Source organism: Lissotriton vulgaris, chromosome 3_1 (assembly GCF_964263255.1).
Source record: "Lissotriton vulgaris chromosome 3_1, aLisVul1.2, whole genome shotgun sequence".
In the NCBI taxonomy this organism is placed as follows: Eukaryota; Metazoa; Chordata; class Amphibia; order Caudata; family Salamandridae; genus Lissotriton; species Lissotriton vulgaris.
In genome coordinates this window covers 1865947361-1865963860 of record NC_141689.1, presented here as the reverse complement: position 1 = coordinate 1865963860, position 16500 = coordinate 1865947361, and the positions used below count along the sequence as shown (strand labels likewise).

The following is a 16500-nucleotide window of genomic DNA, read 5'->3' as shown; positions in this document are numbered from 1 at the left end:
TGTCTCTTAGGATTACTTTTGTGCAGGAATGTGTACCTTCCTGCACAAAAACAATCCTGGCAGTAACGCAGGCACCCTTGCAGCATAGCACAAGCATGCCTGTGTTTATGCTAGGCAGCACATAGGGCTTTGGTGTAAGGAGAGAGAAAAAGTGCAACATATCTTAGTAGATATAGCACATTTTTGCTGTCTCCATTTCATGTAAAGCAGCAGCTTTGCCTGCGGCCCTGCATTGCGTGAAACATTGGTATATATGCCATTATGTGCTATTTCAGTAATGACTATATTCAATTCAGTATACGTCACTCAACAAGAATATGCATTATTCATATCATGCATCAAGTGGCTATTCATCATGTATGTTTTGAAGCACTTTAATCTTTTGTTTAATGGGTTACATTAATTTTGCTACATGCTATGCGTTTCAGAAAGTGTCAAAAGTATACAGCTGTAATTTTGACAGTAACTGCTTTCCCCAGTTCAATTCTTTGAAGTCATTGTTTCTTAGTTTTTAGTGTGTAAATCTTAACTACGCTGCATACACCTCCACATTCTAACCCCTTCTTTGTGCAATTTGCTACTTAGTCAAACTCAACACAAGCTCTTATTCAAGGAAGACCTGAAGAACCTGCTGCTTTCTAACTGCTACTACCAATCTGTGTCATTTATGTACTAACAATGTTCAGAGGCCATTAATTGTATAACTGGGTTAAAATCACATCCCCTCATCCCTTTCAAACCACAAGGCAGACAATATACATACTGCCACCATGTATCACACAATATTGGCTTCCGTCACAAAAGCATATGCTGAATAAACATTATCACACAGGAAAGGTTTAAGTAAAATAGGAACCCTTACAAACAGAGTAGGTTTTGAGCTTGTGAATGAAGTCTTTGTTTTATTCAAGTGAAAAGGTGCTGCATGCATAATACACAGCTGTTGACACTTTTGCAGCTCTTAAAGTTCATGAATATATTTTATCATTTTTCTTAACAAGTTTTCCCTGCTCTGTGTGTTGAGAGCAGTACAGTCATTCACTTTCATCACTTTCCAGCACCCTGTTACCCTACAATCTTCACCATGTAGACCTCCAGGGGGAACTGGATCACAGGGCAGTTATTTTCCCAACGCAGGCAGATCTTAAACAATAAAGACACTGAACAAAAACAAAGCACTCTTTAATAGGCAGACCAAATTTAATGACAGCTTTTGAATCCAAGTTATTGAACAACACATGATTTCAACAATAAAAACACATCACAACTTTCCTTATTGTAATACATCTACATATTGTTAATGTAACAAACACTAAATACGTTTAACAGATTAAACTGTGACTTAATGACCAAAAATAAGACATTGTAGTGACTATTTGTAAACTCCATCACACAAATGAACAAAAATAAAGGTAAATAAGCGTGTTCGCCTTCACTTGTTAACAAATAATATTCCAGCGTTTGTTTGAAACGTTATGTCTGAAGTACAGCAAAATACTTAAAACAAATAAACCTCCACCACTTGTTTCATAATACATAGAAAGCTAATTTCGCAAACATAACATTTCCTGATAGTAGAAGAAAATAGATATCAATGGTAGTAGATGTTTTGGTTTAAGAAGAAGTAATAGGAAATCAATGGATTTCAATGTTCCCACTCAATTTGATAAAATACATTTTGGTTAAAACAAGAATGAATTGTAGCTACTGCCATTAGCAATGCCAATAGAAAATATGTAATGCCTGTTCAAACTTTATTATATGGCAAATTCAGCAAACGCAAGCTTCTTAATAACATGTGACAATGTCACCATTTACAATAAATATATCTTTTCTTCAAGATCTGCACATTCCATCAAAAAGGTAAAACAAATTAAATTTGTGTTATCATTTATAAAGAAACATCAACAGCACTACGTCATTATTATCCAAATCCAACTTTATATTCAGAAGAAAGAGGCCTGATTGGAAATATATAAGCACTGTCCAAAATGGATGACATTTACCAGAGGTATTATTGGTGACAAGGGATAAGAAAAAGGTCTTTTTGAGTATGGAAGATCACTTGTTGCCCCAGACTGCTGGCCGGTATTAACACAAGAAATTATATCCACTGAGCAATAATCTGAAAGAAAAATGAGTTAGTAAAGCAATTTAACACAAACCATGCAATGTCATACAATTATCTTCAATTACACAATATGCTTAAAATATGATTTGGAATAAGAAAGGTCCTATTTAAAAGTTACTCATTATAGTGGTTCTTTTAATTGTATACAGTACACAGCCAGCACACAGGAGTTCAGGCCATCAGAATGCAAAATACAGACCACGTTAGGTAGTAAAAATGGCTTGTAAAAGAAATAAGTGCTACACAACAATACAATGTCAATGCCCAATCTTACACCATGACTGCTCCTTTGCAGAGTCCCATTCCAGGCTCTTTAAGGAGGATGAACTGGAGACATGTATTGACAATATATCACCTGCAGGAAAGGAGACTTAGGAATACTAGATAAATAATGATGAATAAAATGCACTTAATTGTATGCACACATAGAAATTCCCTGGATTCACTGGAGAAATATGAAGCATCTCCAGTGACGGAGAGGGGGTATTGCACACTCACGACACCAGAAGAAACCACACCCTTTGAGACACCAAGGCAAGTTGTTTCATTGAAAGAAACAACTGAGCTAAACACAGCCAAAACATGGGTGCACTTGTAGGAAAGACCATCATAACAGAAGGGAGATTGGATGATTTAGGAGACTGACAGAGGCAAGCCGAAATCAGATGGAAGAAAGAACAAGTTACTTACCTGTACACTGTGATTCTCCTGTATTGATATTTTCCACAGATTCACATGGTTGAATCTTCCTCGTCGGCGAGATGGGATTCCCACCATAATTATAATAAGTATTTCAAAGCAAAGCATTGAATAGTAAAGCATAAACAAGTGACATTGGTAACCAATTCACATCATTTTAATAAGAACCATTCTCCAGCCAATCAGAGAGCAGCTCCTGGATCACTCTTTCCCTCAAGGGCCACCATACCTCAGATTTCTCAGCACTAGTGTAAAGGTAAAACAAAAGAAGTAGACAATGCGGTGAGCTCCTTTAATGGGGAGGATGGAGGGTTGAATGAGAATTCATGAAAGATATCAATACTAGAGTGTCAAGAGTGTACAGGTAAGTAACTTATTCTTTCTCCAGTACTGAATCTTTCGCAGATTCACAAGAGTGAATCCAAATAGCAAGCGGTGCATATGCTACAATGTAGTGGTGGGAAGTGCATAATCATAATCAAAATGAATATTAGATACATAAAGGATAACTCACCTCATTTGAATAGATGGCGAAGATCCTCTTGACCCACTGTTGCATCCTCCTTAGTTATGGCATCTACACAGTAGCACCTAGAGAACAAATACGCCTGTTTTTGCATGTAGTAGCCTTGCATATGCCACATTCCTTGAGGAATGTAAGCACATTTTGGCTGACAACGGTCTTTAAGCTTTCTCATGGCATAAAGCAAGCTGCTGAAACCAAATGGGCTATACTACTTCTTGATAGGGCTTGTCCTTTTGGGGCAAATACTATAAGGACTTGCTCATATTTTTTAAATGGTTTATTTTTCTCAATGTGGAAACTTAGGCATCTTTTAAAGTCTAAGGTATGAGGAGCTCTTTCTGCCACGTTGGTATGGTTTCTGAAGTAGGTTTTCAAAATTATTGGTTTATTATGATAAAAGGCAGATGGGCCTTTAGGGATAAGGTTAGGATTTGTTCTTAAAATTAATCTGTCATCCTCAAATTGCATATAGGGCTGCTTAATAGTGAAGGGCTGGATCTTCCTGACGCTCCTGAGAGAGATTTGTGCCAGTTATAAATATGTTTTTTAGGAAAAATGTTCAGTTGCCATTATGTGTTTCTTTTAATTGAAGGAAAAGCTTGTAAGAAACCGCTTAAAATGCCTAGATCCAAAATCTTGGAATTGCTGAAAGGTGGACATTGACTGGCTTATGTTAAAGGACAGAATATGATACAGTAGAATCTGTTCAGTAGACGAGAAAGGATGACAGTTGTTATGAGAACATCATATGCAAAGCGGGTCCACTTTGCTTTTTATGATTTGTTCGTAGATTCGGCTATAGCCTCGTGGTAAAATGTCTCTGAATTCCTGAGGAATTTTTGAGAGATGAAATTCACTGAACTCAGGAGCCAAGCCGATAAATTCATAGACTCTGGTGTTAGACAAACAACTTGACCCTTGTTCATTGTGATCATTTCTGGCACTGGTCTGAGAGAAATATGATGTTGGTCTGACATGAGAAGAAGTTCTGGGTACTGAATTATCTTAACCATGCTGGGCGACAAGGACAATTTGACGCGGTTCCCTTTTCATCTTTTTCAACAGCCTGGGAATGAATGGCAGAGGAGGAAAAGCATAAGCAAATATCCAAGTCCATTCAATTTGGAAGGCATTCCCCATGATCCCTGTTGGACTTGGCTCTTTTTGCAGGGTCATCCCTGAACTTTTTGCCATCCTCCTGTATTTTGTCTGACCTGTTTTTGTTGGTTTTATGACTCTGGGCACTTTACCACTGCTGATCAGTGCTAAAGTGCATATGTTCTCCTTATTGTAAATTGCTGTATGAATTAGTCATCCCATAATTAACTGGTTTGGTTTACTTGTCAGACCCTAGAACAGTGCGGTGAGTGTGCCCAGGGCTTGTAAATCCAAATGCTGCTAGTGGGCTTACAGCACTGGTTGTGCCACCCATAGAAGCAGCCTGTAAAAGTGTGTCTAAGGTGTGCCATTGCAGAATCTGTGTGCAGTCTGGTACTGTCATGCTGACTGGGCAAGTGCACCCACTTGCCAGTCCCAAAACCTTCCCTTTTCTTCATATCAGACACCCCTCTGGTAGGCCCAAGGGCAGGGTGCATTGTAAGTATAAGGTGTGTGTGGCATGTCCTAATAGTGAATTACAGCCATTTTCATGTTTCACTATTGCAGGGCTACCTGTTCTCCATAGGCCAGAATGGGCAGTTAGACTATTGCATTTTATAATCCTAACTGACACAGGGAACATGGTAGAAATTCGAGTTTAGTATGCTGAACTCAGAATGATAAAATGTATCTTTTAGTGAAGTTGGTTTTAACATTATGTTTTTGAAAATACCACTTTTAGAAAGTAGGTATTTTCTTGTCTAACCATCCAAATTCTGCCTCTGCTTGGTTGTGTATTCCTTGTCTGGTGTTTTTGAGTGAAAGGGCTTGGGATCCCAGGAGACAGAATGAGTCAGCCCAGTGGTGAATAGAGAGATATGCATCTAGATGGGTCGGAGGAGTAGCACCTGGGACCTGAACAGGACTGTGCCCCCCCACAGTGATGGCTCAACCCTCTGTGGTGCTTCTGATGTCTCTGCCCTGCACTGTGAAAGAAGAGAAGGAATCATGTCAACAAAGTGCTCCAGGGCTGTGCTTTCCCTCCACAATGCTGGCTCCACCTCCTGTGGGGCGTCTGATGTTTCTGCCCTGTACTTTGAAAGGATAGAAGGAGTCATGTAAACAGAGTGCTCCAGAACTGGTTTGACTAGGCAAAAGCCCCTCTGCCCTCAGAGGACAAAGGATTTTGGGGTAAAAATATTGGGACCCTGAAACCAAGAAATTAGATCACTTTTGGACTACTGGAAGAAACCTCTGCTGAGGAGAGGAACCTGACGAAACTGAGGAGAGACTATTCCTAAGCTGAAGTGCTGCTTAGGGGATTGGCCTGCAGTGGTTGCCTTATTGCCAAAGAGAGGAGAAAGAACTTTGTGTACTTTGCTTTCAACTTGTGAAGGACCTCTAAGGGCTTGCACAAGAGCTTGCCTCCTGTTGAAGTCTCAGGGGCAACAGACTTCAATCCCCAGCTCCCCAGAGTTCTTTGGAAGTGCCTGCTGCTGTTTTGGGACTTCTGAGGAACTGCGTGTCACAAGAAGCTGGAAGCGCGACTCAACGAGGAAGAAGCGCGTCGCTGCTGCTGCCGAAGCACTTCTGAACAAGGGTGTCGCCTCTGGAGCTGTCGTATTGCACCGCACCGAGAGAAATGTCTCACAACGAGGAAGACGCGTGTCTCCGTCACTGAGGCTGCCATCGCATGTCTGAACAAGGTGTTGCTGCTGTCGCATTGGACCGCATTGAGGAAAGCGCCTCGCATCCCTGGAGAAGCAAGCCGCCGTCGGAGCTGCTGCCGTCGCATTTCTGAACAAGGATGTCGCCGCTGTACTTGTCGTATTGTGTGGAGGCTTCACACAACCGTCGGAGAAGAGTGTCACATCGCTGAACAAGGGTGTCGCCGCTGCAGCTGACGCATCGAATTGAGACTTCTCGCATCATCGGAGAAGCGTGCCGCATCTGGAAGATCTTTACGTCTATTTCTTTGCACCGGAATTTTGCCACATTTCCATCGCTGCAACATTACTTGTTGTGGAAGCGCAACGCATTGTAAGGTACATTGACGCAAAGTGTTGCATCTTAAGAACTGAACTAAGCTAAAACTAGCATCTTAAGGATAGTATTGTGTATTTTTGTTGTTATAGTCTTGTGTTAAATCTCTATAAAGAATACTTATTTTTGATATAAACCTTGTGTGGTGTCCATTTGTAGTGTTGTCACTGGGTTACTGTATGTGGTCACAAATGCTTTACACACTGCTTTTGAGATAAGCCTGTCTGCTCGTGCCAAGCTACCAAGGGGGTGATCAGGGGTTATTTAGGAGTGTAATCCCCTTACCTGACTAGAGGTAAGGGTCCCTATTTGTCACAAGTACCCACCTGTGCCAACTAGAGACCCCCAAATCTAACAATCCCTTGTGAGGATACATGCGGGCATAAAAACAACATGTGCAGTTGGGAGCTACCACAAATAGATCCAGATTTGACTTTATCCATCGCTGGAAACTTTTCCCGGGATGATGTTGGTTTAGCTCACACTTGTAGCACTCTCTTGGGTTTTCGCTTAGATTGTCCGTCCACTGATTGTCGATACCTGGAACATGCTGCAACTACAGGGTGATTCAGTTCTGTATGATCCATTTTCATATCTTTTGAGCTTCCAGGGATAGATGCAATTTTGTTCCTCCCTGTTTGTTCAGGTAGAACATGGTGGTTGCACTGTCAGTACGAACCAGTACCAATAAACTACTTCTTCTCTGGGGAAATGTTTGAAGGCTTAGAGATACTGATTTCAACTCTAGGAGATTTATATGCATCTCTGTTTCCTGGAATGTCCATTTGCTGCTGATTTCTAGATCCGGCAAATGTGCTCACCATCCTTCCTTGGATGCTTCTGTTTTAATTATGTACTAAGGTTGTGAGCAAACAAATGTCAGGCCTGAGATACATTGTTTTTCTCCATCTAAGAGGTCATGGTGATTCTGATTTCTGAAGTGTTCTTGATGATATTATTGAAAGATCCTTCCATTTGAATCCACTGCTTGTTGATTTGTTCCTGCAATGCTCTCATGTACAGTTCAGTATTAGCTGGAAGCAGGAGGGCATCATCACCAAAAAGGAGTTGTACATTCGAAAAGAGGTGTACAATCTTTTTGAGGGGGAAGATGCTAGATTTGTAATTCTTTGAATCATTTCTTCTGTTGAAAAAGCTTTGCATGAAATCACATCTAGAAAGGCCACAGAAATTATATATTTCTGGATGGATGGAGACAGGATTTCTCTTTGTTCCGTTTTAGATACGAATCCTCGAAACTTGGAGACTGGCTCTTGTGGATTGCTCTATGCCCCAGAACAAGGGTTTTTGCATCAGCCAGTCGTACAGGTATAGGATGATCTGGTAACTGTTTCTACTTAAATAACCTGCTATAGGTGACATGCATTTGGCCAATATTTCTGGCGCAGACTTTACCAAGGGAAGTTTTTTAAATTAATAATAGCATATGCCCACCTCAAACTTTAGGTATCTTCTGTGTTTTGTGAATAGGAATATGAAAACATGCACCCTGAAAGTCTAGCAATGTCATGAAATCCCAATTTAGCAACTACATTATGTCCTGCAACATGATTGTCCTGGACGTTTGTTTTTTCAGATATTCGTCAGCTGTATCAAATCCAGCACATATCCCAAGCTGCCTAATCTTTTCTTTAAAAGTAAAAGCACAAGTAGAAAATTGTGCTCCAATGAGAGTAAGGAACTTCCTCTATAGCTTACTGGTGTAGGACTGAGTGAATTTCCTCCTTTAACTGACAAATATGTTGGTGTGACCTCCTGCAAGTTGTATTTTGTGGAGGATCCTGAATGAATTTGTGAACAAGCTAGATTAGATCTAACAACCCAACGATCTGAAAAGATGGAAATCCAGTTACTCTAAAAGTTGCAATGGCTTTTGCTGCTAAAGAGAGCAGTGGTAAGCAATGCCAAGGAGTTGTTACTGTTGTCTTGCTGACACCTGTCTTCGTCCTGCGGCAGAATTTTTCTTCAGGAAGTCTGCCTTGAATAAGCCACGGCTGGTGGAGTGCTTCGTCAACATGTTTCCCAAACAGAGCCCGTTTATTAAAAAGCATGTCTCATATTTTAGTTTTAGAGTGAACTTTTTAGTATAAAAGAAGTCTGCTTTAGCCAGCGTTGGCATCTTAAGTCCACTGTTTCTGAGACCTAAAACCCATTGAGGACATATCAGTAATTTTGAAATATGTCTTTCACCCTATTGCAGGATGGCTTTGCTGTTTGTCTTCCGTGATGATTCTATGAATACCCTCAGATCGTACCACATTTGGCGTGATAACTACCCAAAGTAGGCAGCTCTAGAAGCTCTAATGGTCATTTCAGCCATAGCTGAAAATCTTTTCCCAATATTGTCCAGAAGCCTAACCCTCCTTGTCAGGAGGAGTACAGCAAGGGGTGGTCGAAGAGCGTCTCTGGTCTGCTTGCATGACCAATGAGGTAGATTGGGGAATCCACCAGGGCTTTTATTTGTCAAGGTGGGGTACCACTGCAGTTACTATAGCCGGATTTTACATTAATTTCAGTACTTCTGCACATGTATAATCCACAATAGAAATAGAACATACAACTTTCTATATGCCTCCTTGAAGTTGTAAAGGAAGCAATCATTTTTTTACAGGTGGAGGAAGATCAAACCTCCTGAAACCTCTTTGTAAGACCACACCGAAGCTGCCTATATTGGTGGAGAAGCACCAACAGCTGGCAATGTTGGAGGAGCCAAAAGTGGTGCAACATATTCATTGCGCACTTTTCCTGTGCCAGATGGCTGATTATGAAGAATCTCTTCTTCTTCTTCTTCTGGCTCACAATCATCTTCAAATCATCATCCTCCACACAGTCATCATGATAGGCTCTGACATCCAGGGCTGTGCGGATTGTTACAGCTGACCTCTGATTCCCTCACTAATGAGAGCTGATTGTTGAAATTTTATTGTTGTTCTCTTCACTAATGCAGGGGGCAAAGTATCTCCTCCCTGTGATTTTTCAGCTAATAGAGATGGACTCTTTTTTTTGTTCTTGCATTTGTGAACCTTTTTAAAATGTTCCCCAAAAGAGCCTTTTTCCTTCTACCTCTATCACTTTTGCAAGTCTTATTGAGAACAGATGTCCCTTCTTGTTCACCTCCAGAAACTGGAGTTTCCATTCCCTTCTTTTATAGCAGCCACAGAAGCCTGGCTTCATGTCCTTAAGTGTTTTGGAAGAAATTGTGTGACAGTGCTTACAATCCTTAGGTTTATAATTAGGATGCAGACAATATAGGCACTCTTTATGTAGGCCGTCAGAAAATAGCCTGAATTTGCCACAGGATTTGCAAGGTATGAAAAAAGACCTTTTTTAGATCCTTCTGACATTGTTTTCTCTCAGGAAACAACAGCCAAGATCTTACCTTCTAGTAGTTGACTATTAGTATTCACTCAAATGTCAAAACATACTGAAAATCAGCTGTCACAATGAGGAACTGAGCAGCACTCAAGGAGACTCCGCTCACACAATGTGGGATAAGAAATCTGAGGAATGGAGGGCCTTGAGGGAAAGAGTGATCCAGGAGCTGCTTTCTGAGCAGTTCAAGTCTGGTTCTTATTGAAATGATGTGATAAGGTTACTAGTGTAAAGTAAAACATTGAATAGAAAAACTTACTGTGTAAGTGTTTCTATTCAATGTTTTACTTTACACTATTTACTATAATTACTGTGGGACTCCCACCTTGACTGGGAAGATTCAAGTATGTGAATCTACGAAAGATTCAATACTGTAGTAGTCACATATTGACGGCACTGTAGGCTGAGGGGGCACCAATAAGCCATAAAAATGCAGAAACTGGTACAATACCAAGCCCATGAGGAACAGTCTTTACAGGACAGTCGTAGAATTAGTTGCCATCACAATTCAAAGCTGCTTGAACCAAGGCTCTCACAATGAGACCACTAAATAAGAGGACATATAGTGTAAAATAACTCATTGGAAGTCCACAAATGGGGTTAAAACCAAAAACTGGCATCCTAAATAAACAGATGTCACAGGAAGTACGAGTTACTTACCTTCGGTAACAATGTATCTGGTAGAGACGACTCTAACCGCAGATTCCTTCACGTAGAATTATCCCCGGGCATGAGACTGGATCCGGAAAGTTTTTGCTTGCCACAGCAACCCTGTGCGCCAGGGGCGGGGCAACATCACGCGACTCCACCCAGGCATCGTCTGCGTACATGACGTTAGCGAGGTCACATAAGGCCCGCCCCGGAGCGCCTACGTCAGTTTTCTTTTTTCCGCACCACAACGCGGAACCATCAGATAAAAAACTGTGGGAGCATGGGAACAGTGTGCGAAGAGCAAAAAACATTGGAAAGAAGTGGTGACTAACCACACCACAAGAGTAGTGACAACACCGCAGAAACTAAAGACAGGGAAAGAAGAAAGAGCAAGCAGAGCCCTGCACCGCCAACCTGCCAGCATAAGACAGCATAAGACAGCCTCCCATCCCTGTGCCCCAGAGACATGGAACATGCGTAGAAGTCATGGCACACATAGGAAAGTACTGTAGTGTAGTTCCTATATTCCCAATAGGCTCTGCTCATTGGAATAATATAGCCTATAGATTAGATGTAGGAATGAGCTCGACTAGGTCTCTATCGAATATACTATACTTAATTGTGTGTGCCAGCTAGCTCAGAGGTCACCAGAAACTTTCTCGAATTCACAAGAAGGAATTAGTCTCTGACAACCGCATAAACATGACGACTTTGTTTCCCCAAGATAAAACGTATCTTCAGAGTCTTGGAAACAATAGATAGATATTTCACTCAGTCAATCGTGCATGCTTTGTTTCACTAGAGGTGCAGAGAAAGTAGAAAGACTGGCGTTTTCAATAAAAGGTTTTATTGACCAGTCTTCTTTCTCAAGCATAAGAAATGAACTGTTACAATTGTAAAACTGTTTATAAAATATAATGCATACAGTATAAAGAGTAGGATAAAATAATACTGTAAGAGCATTGTATGGTTCCTAACCATATATAAATACATCCATAAATAACAGAGGCTAAAAGTACTCAACTGGTGCTTCTAAAATACGCCTACACCGGTGTACCTAATCTAAGCTTAGTACAAGGGAAGAAGTAAGTGAAGTGTAGCGTAAATGTAGTATTCTTTTGCCAAGAATCTGCCCAAGATTTCTCTAAGGGTCTAATCAGCTCCGTACCTTAGTTTAGATTGAAGAAGGTCAGTCTCGGGACTCGATTTCCCAACAACCCGCAAGGGTAGCTTGGAAACACTGGAGCTGGATTTCCCGGCAGGAGAAAAGACAGCGTCTCTCTCAGTGCGTCTGCTGGAGGGTCGGCTTCCTTTGGCACTTGCTGTAGTAGGGCGCGTTGGGCAAGTAGATAGTCGAACTGCTCCAAACCACTGTGTGTTTGCTTGGGCGAGTGTGGGCATATTTATACCTTGAAGGTGCGACTTTGATGTACAGTTGGACATAATAACGTCATCAAAGAGTCTCAGTTCTTTGAAAACTCCATGAGTTCTTGGACAAATCCATACTCAAGCAAGGGGAAGTCCCTGACTGCTGAAGGCGGGTTTTTCCAAGAAATCGTTGTGGATTTTTGGAACTAGTGGAAGTAGCTCTGCCGTATTTTGACTGGATGAGCTATGTCTAAATATGGTTATGATTTCTATGCCTATATAAGGATATGGGGATTTATACCTATATAAGGGCATGAACCGGGAAACTTACAATAGGGTCCTAAAATTATACATAACACCCACTCCACGTTATCATGTTCATCTAAGTTCAAGCACTAAAACATATAATCTAGAGCATGTGTTTACAACTCCCAAAAATCATATAAAATGCATTTGAAATAGTTGTATACGAAAAATTGAGCATTTTGGTGTAGTACACATTTAAGGAAAATGACTTCATTGTAAGCATATGAAATGATATTAGCAATGCTAACTGACTGAATCACGAAAATTACATTTATGAATTGGCTTAGTTACAGAAGAAAAAGGTCGAGACCATCCCATAGCAGAATATGCAAACTGTTTTTGTTTGTGGATTAGGTTAATATTGTTTTTAGGAAGTGTTCAAGGAATTCTTGTTCTCTAAGATTAGTTCTACTTTAAGCAGGTTACTTTTTGTGCCAAAGTTCATTTTATTTTTTGGGAAAAAGTCGTTAAAATAGAGTTTCAAACTTGCTAGCTTTTGTTCTGAAAAAATTGAAGGTCAAATTTCAGAGTTCGAAAGAACGCTGTGTGCTAATCTCAAAAGTTATTCTTGTGTCAGGAGAAAACATTAAGGGCCAGATGTAGGTCGCCAATTACCGGTCGGTAACGGCCGAATTCGGCCGTTACCGACCGGTAATTGGTGATTGAGATGTAGGGGCCATTATTTTACAGAATCGGTTAATTTACCGAATCGGTAAATTTACCGATTCTGTGAAATACTGAATCGGTAATTTTACCGAATTCGGTAAATCAAGATGTAGGTGGCACTCCACAGAGTGCCACAGGCCCTTAAGAGTCGGTATTTTACCACCCAATTTTATTGGGTGGTAAAATACCGAATTCAGGTGTGCATGCACACCTGTGCCATGTGACACACAGACATGCCCTTAGGGCATGTATGTGTGCCACATGGCACACAAGCCTGCACTTGGGGTGCTAGAGGGTGTCAAAGTGACACCCCCTGCACCCTTGCTGGATTCGGTATTTACCGATTCGGTAAATACCCATTCGGTATTTCCCATTGATTCCTATGGTCGAGAAAAGGGCATGTATCTCTGCAGAAGCCCTTGCAACCTGCAGATCATACGTCTCTTTGGCCAAGATCAGTGGCAGTTTTTTGTAAAAGAATGGCTTTCAGTCTGCTTAAAGTATCAATTCGTATAGAAGAGATGTTCAGAAAAGGTCAAAATGGCGACTCCCCGTCTGTCTTAGTTTTAGGAAAAAATACTTGCATACAGCAAGTGACCCTGGCTGACAAGCTTACGAGATAGGGGGTTCCTGGCAACATGCCACAACAGCTGTGATCATTCAACATAATGTAACTCCCATTAAAAAGCTGCCTAAAAACTGGATCTATCACTGCAGGTGGAGAACCTTGCAGGTGGCAGGATAAGTTGTTCGAGCCATCGCAGGCCCGTGTAAGCTACTACCCTGACATAAGAGTGGACCACTTAGTGTGTTTTCACAATTCGTACCACTAAGAAACACTTATTTTCCCCCACTCCAACATTTGTGTGTATGAGGTAAATCCCAAGATGTCTTGATGTATTCTCTACCCAACCTTTCCTGTACGCACGCTGGTATATGTTTTAAACAATACTGAAAATGGAAAACCGTCAGAGGCAGAGTGATTGTACCATGTATTATCCATTCGGTCGCTGGCTTCTCAGAAGCAGCTAATGGTAATCTTTCCAGTTTTACAACGCTCAGCACTGTATAGTCTGCCCCTCTCTGTGCCAAAATGATTTGTTTATCTGTAAGGTTAAACTCAGAAAACAATGACGTGTGGTTGATTAGACGCCATGGCACATAGCCAGAACGAAGGTTTTGCAACGTCTAGCCCAAAAGCATTATAGAGCGCAATTGTGACTGACCATGCTGTAACAGGACCAAGTCCGGTTCCATTATGTCAATGGCAGAGGATACTATGCTGTCCAAAGAATATATTCTGGATGACAGAGTTGTTAACCCATTGTCAACTACAGAGAGAGATTTCTCTAAATTAATATGATCAATTTCTTGTATCTGTTCTGCAGTTTCTGCTTGCGTTGTTTATCATGCTTCATTATATATGGCATAGATACCGGTGTATATAAAACGTTAATGGCGCGGTTTCGCAGGTCCTTGTAAGAAGTCCCTCAAATCAAAGGCATCTTTAAGTAAAGATAAGTGTTGTTTTACTTCCTTTAGTGTAGATTTTTGTAGCCACTCAAGGCACAGTTTTCCCACACTGTATGATGTTACTATCTCTGGATGTTGTCTCTGGACATATGTTGGATCTGGCCTAGTGAATGCGAACCCCTGTGTTTTATTCAGGAATCTATCTTGACAATTGTTTGTGTCCGTGGGCCAGATTAATAATTTTTTCCAATCAGGATCTGTTCTGTTGTTAAGTAAAATAGTTTTTACGTCGACCACCCCCACTGAAGTGTTACTGCATTCATGTGTAGATGTAGGTATTGACGGTTTGTTTAAATCTTTTATTTTGGCTAATCCAAGACAAGATGCCTGTTGAACAGTGTCATTCAAAAATATTATTTGTTCTGGGATAAAGCAGGCTCTAAATAAAGCTTCTAAGCCCTGCACCTGCCTGTCTTTTGTGCCCCAGACAGATTTTGTCTCAATGGTGTCTTTCTAAAAGTCAAAACCTAATGTAGGCAGCTGAGCGTAAAAGGCCGCAGAATAAATTTGCTTTGTATTTGTCAACATACTTTTCATTCCTGTCCTATTAACATTTTTAAAGTAAAATGATTCTGGACTGGAAATATTAAAGCCTGAAAAGTATGGAACGTTGTCATAAAATGTTTTTGAGCTACCTTTTGGTGGCGTTGGACGATGTTCCTATTGGTTATAAGTAAAAATATTTCTAGGGGTTGCAGATCTATGCAAGAAATGATGACCTTAGTGATTATAACAGTACATGGGTTCATAATCTGATGAACCTTCTAAGTATTCATGGTTTGTACATTTTGCAGACATTTCTAAGTCTGACATCATATTATTAACAGTCTCAAAGTCCCAATCATCAGAAAACGTGCTGGGTGAAACACAATCACTCAAGGAAACCTTTAATTGGTGTAGAATCTTCAACAGCTCCGCCGGACCAAGAATGTCATATTCAGTTCTGTCCCAAACTATACTACCTGGTATAGGGATTGCAGTAATGTTTACTGCTGAGAAGTCTTTGTTCACGATGGGATGATTCAAGCGTCTTGAGGAGTAAGTTGATGTTCTTTCTTACTGTTTCCTTTGTACTATATTTCCCACTGATCAGCATTCCCAAGGTAAATACAATAGTCAACCATAGTAGAAAAGTACACCTAAGACAATCCATACTTCAACACAAGGCGAAACCAGATATGTCTTTTCCAGTTGATGAAAGAGATCTGTTATTTGTTTTTTGAAAGTTTTTTTAGCTGGCGGCATTTTAGGTTAACTCGGATCGGAAAATGTATTAAAGTTAATGAAGTAGCCAGAGGCAGTTCTGTCAATTGTAGGGATTGCTTCCGGATTTGATGAAACCGCTGGAATCACTTGACCACTTGTCATATTAGTATACTCGGATGCTATATCATTGTAGACTGGTGTTTCTTGACTAACTGATATTTGGGTCTCAAAAGGCACAAGTTCCATGGCTTTGTTACATAGTCCGTTGTTTTGCGCTGCAGAGCCTTCAACTGTTATCAGTCTCTCAGTCTGAGCCTCTTGGATTGTAGCCAGATTCGGGCGTCTGCTACATCTTTGGAGTCCACTCGGCCTACTACTTATGATTGGCCACATGATGTGGTTTTACCAGGTCGATGGATACGAACCTGTTCTCCTTTCTTCCAGCAAGGGGAGGTAGTAATACTGTTCTTGATCCGTGAATTGCTCAAACAGGTACTGGTTGTCTGTATGAAGGCCAAAATTCCTTCTTCTCCGCGATCTTTTCTCTGACTAGATCCCCAATCTTTGGAATCCAGGCAGGCCTTGCTGGGATGGGTGGTTTTTCTTCAGTGGTCGTTGGCTTCAGGAATACGTTGATTTGACCTTTTCTTGTTTCATTTAAGTCCTGCAAAACAGCCAAACGGTCTTTGATATTAAAAGGTTTTTGTTCTACCACTGAAGTGTGACGTTCAAGGTCCTGGACAATCATTCTAGTTCAATAAAGGATTTCATATGGAGTGACTCCCCCTAGAGAACTACTTGGCAGATTGTTAAGACTACGTTGGACACTTATTAGATGTTTGACCCACCTGTCACTAGAGCGTAGTACCCTAGCTGTTGA

General features: G+C 40.8%; 1 protein-coding gene across 2 annotated transcripts in view; it reads right to left on the bottom strand.

Annotated features, from left to right (window-relative positions):
• Window positions 1-1268: 1268 nt before the first annotated feature.
• RBM46 (RNA binding motif protein 46) overlaps window positions 1269-16500 on the bottom strand; it is a 442778-nt gene continuing 427546 nt past the window's right edge. The window contains exon 6 of one of the 2 annotated variants that reach the window (XM_086963306.1): window positions 1269-2125. In XM_086963306.1, coding sequence (XP_086819432.1) covers window positions 1947-2125 — 179 coding nt within the window. In that variant the 3' untranslated portion in view covers window positions 1269-1946. The remainder of the gene's footprint in view (window positions 2126-16500) is intronic. The other variant, XM_086963305.1, reaches the window with a different exon arrangement.